Source organism: Mastomys coucha, unplaced genomic scaffold, assembly GCF_008632895.1.
Source record: "Mastomys coucha isolate ucsf_1 unplaced genomic scaffold, UCSF_Mcou_1 pScaffold9, whole genome shotgun sequence".
NCBI classification, from domain to species: Eukaryota; Metazoa; Chordata; class Mammalia; order Rodentia; family Muridae; genus Mastomys; species Mastomys coucha.
The window spans coordinates 39,157,950-39,161,154 of NW_022196915.1; the positions used below are offsets into that span (position 1 = coordinate 39,157,950).

The 3,205-nt window shown below is 39.3% G+C and overlaps 1 protein-coding gene across 1 annotated transcript in view; it reads left to right on the forward strand.

Annotated features, from left to right (window-relative positions):
* The first annotated feature begins 918 nt into the window (after positions 1–918).
* The window catches only part of LOC116084285 (vomeronasal type-2 receptor 1-like), a 44,777-nt gene continuing 42,490 nt past the window's right edge, over positions 919–3,205 (forward strand). The window contains exon 1 of the mRNA XM_031361143.1: positions 919–944. Within this exon, the coding sequence (XP_031217003.1) occupies positions 934–944 (11 nt within the window). The 5' untranslated portion in view covers positions 919–933. The remainder of the gene's footprint in view (positions 945–3,205) is intronic.

The window sequence follows — 3,205 nt, forward strand, 5'->3', positions numbered from 1 at the left end:
TATTATAAATTTCAACACTATAAGTAAAACTTATGCATCAAGTTCTTTTTTCTTTTTTAATTTCTACTGGTTCCTTAAAATGTTGGGAGAAAGACCATGTGATCAAATGTTCCACACATTTTCTGTGATCCAAAAACTTGTATTGAATTTTGTTCTGGCAATACTCTATGAATTTTATTCTAATGGTGTTAAGGGGAATGTTTGAAAATGAGTAGAGAGGCAAACTGAAAATCTTGAAATAATGATACATTGACCTGGAAGCAAGAAACTTGTCTCTGAGTGAGAGCTAGCAAGCAAGAGAACAGAAATGGCTAGAGATGTGGCTCCACAGTTGAGTGCCTTCCTGCCATGCACAAAGTCCAAGGAGTTGGCTGCAGTGAGATTTGATGAAGCTGCTACTGCCAAATGAAAGGGAAGAGTTTCTACAACTTAAAATAAGTTTCAAACCGAACCCATGATTCTGTAGTTATTCATCACTGCAAAGCACACAGGATCACCTGGTGCCTCCTCTCAGGGGATTGCTCAGCTCCTATTCCAGATCCATAAATTGCAAGTGATTGTGACATCTATGTCTGCAACATGAAATTATTTAGTCAGGAGCAGCAAGCAGGTTAGGCATACACACACTCCAACACTCCATCAAGGTGCTTAATACATTTGTCACCTCAACACTTTCATTACCGTCAAGCTCACCACATGAAAATGGCTAGCAGAAAAAAGTGCTTGATTCTGGGATTTACTGTAATTATGTGGGTTGAGTCATATGCTCAAAATATTTATATTGACCCGAATGTGCCATGCAGGTTGCTGCGCAAATTTAATTTGACTGGATATGTAGAAGCTGAAAATCATTCTGTTGTTATTGGAGGGCTATTTCCTGTTCACTATAGGACCATCCCAACAAGTGACTCTGATGAGGAAATAGAATCACCCATGTGTGAGGGGTAAGCCATTGTTAAATCTTGGTTTGTTTTTTGTATGTTTGTTTGTTTGTTTCAGATTAGTTTGGGTGGACAGAAAAGAGTAGATAGCTTGGGGACTGTATTTCCATTGAAGTTCTCACTCTGGCACTATCTCCATTTATCTCATGCTTGGGCCAATGTATAATGACAGGGACTGCCTCCTGTATGTGGGATAGAGCCTGTGGCAGCTCCTTGTAAAAAAGAACTGGGGTGTCTGTGACCCTGAAAGCAAGAGACACATCCCTCCAGAGGACCTGCCATCTGATATAAGGTACTGCCTACAGTAGATCAGGATGGAGACATTTCAGTAGCCTGTGCCACTCTTTGTAAAAAACAGTTTTTCCCATTTCTCTTCATCATAGATTTGGACAATGGCTGTATAGATTTCATTTGTGGGTGACTGTTATTCAGTTGGCCTTGGTGTGTATAATTATTCTATTATGTCTGACTTTCTTACTTCTTTGTCTACTTTGATGAATTCTGTTAAACTAGATGTTCCTTGATTTAGTGATTCTTAAACAATTAACAATTAAGGCATGGGGCACAGCACAGCACTGTCCTAATGGCCCAGGTGCATGGTATGTGTTCTCATCTTGGAAACAATATAATAAGTGAACAATGGTAGTTTTAGATTAATGTTTGACTTCCAAAGAAAGTTTGAAGAAATTATTAGAAAATGAATTAGAGCCAACATTGGGAGTCCAAGAAAGGAAAGAAATATTGAAGATATGAGAAATTTTGCACAACATTTGATATTGGTTCCTGGATAATAAAATATATAATACTTAAAATTATATATTAGTAAAACAAAGTCAAAACACTGGGACCTTTACAGTCATCCTCTGCAATGTGTAGAAGCAGAAAGCTAGCGGAATATGAACTAACTAGCACCTTCAGACTTCCCAGGGGCTAAAACCCTGCCAAAGAGTACACACGGGGGGATTCATGGCTCCAGCAGCATGTGTATAGCAGAGGATGGCCAAGTCAGTCATCAATGGAAGGAGAGGATCTTGGCCATGTGAAGGTTCTATGCCTCAGTGTAGGGGAATGCCAGGGCTAGTATGCGGGGGGAGGGGTATGAGGGTTAAGTGGGTGGGAGATAGTGAGCAGGGGGAAGAGGAAGGGAGCAGGGAATTGTCTTAGTTTTTTAATTTAATTTAATTTAATTTTATTTTATTTTTTGGAGGGGAAACTGGGAAAGGAGATATTGTAAATAAAGAAAACATCCAATAAAAAAATAAAGGTCTGAAAAAAAAAGGATTAACTTGTTTCTTTCTGGCCATTGCCTGGCAGCTTTGCATGTCATTTATCATTAGATATTCAACTAGCATTGCAAAATGCAAGTAGCTGGCCTCAGAGCTCTAAGCTCTGAAGTATAATAAGTCAAAAGTTAAAGTTTAAATAGTGATAAATCTGGTAATTATTGTTTTTGCTACAGGCCTGGGAATAGGGAAGCTTGAAATTTTGGGGAACAATTGTAATTCTTGATTCATTGTAGGATGTGGCTATTCTTTTGAATTTGATTTGGCTACGATTATACAATGTCTCTTTTCTATCTGCTTTTGGAGTTTCAATAAAAGACTGGGGCAAGAAAAAGCTGAGAGAGCATGAGAATAGAATGTGAAGAATGAGTGAAGAGAGAATGTGAGGTGTGTATGGAGAATGTGTGTGTGAGTGAAAGGAGAGTACATGTGGTGTGTGTGAGTTGTGTTTGAAGAGTGTGTGAGAGTAAAAGGTGAATGCACAGAGGTGTGTAGGAGTGTGGGAATTTGAGAAAAGAAAAGCTCATGGGAGAAAAGCAAAGTACACAGGAGAATGCAAGGTGTGTGCAGCGTGAAGCTACAAGTGAACGAGCAAGAGAGAAAGGGAGCAGAGAAAGTGAAGAGAGAGAACCTTTAAGCATTGAGAAAATGCCCATCAGTTTGTACCCAAAAGGTAGTCTGTGTATATTTATTATGTGTCTTCCATATATACCTGCTTCTAGTTGAGAACTCCTATTCTGTGTCAAGGCTGGGCCATGACCATCTCAGTTTATAGTGGGAGTGGTTTTCTTTGGAATGTTCTCAGAAAGTCACTCCTTAGAGGATTCTCTTGGAACAGAAGCAGTAGTATCCAAAAGCTTGTTAGGCATATAGAACCAGGGGTTGCATACCACATCTGCAGAAGAGAATCTATACATTCAGAAGACCTCTGTTGGTGTGTGTGAACAGTGAGGTTTGAGAAGCTCAAGTGCTGCACAGTGT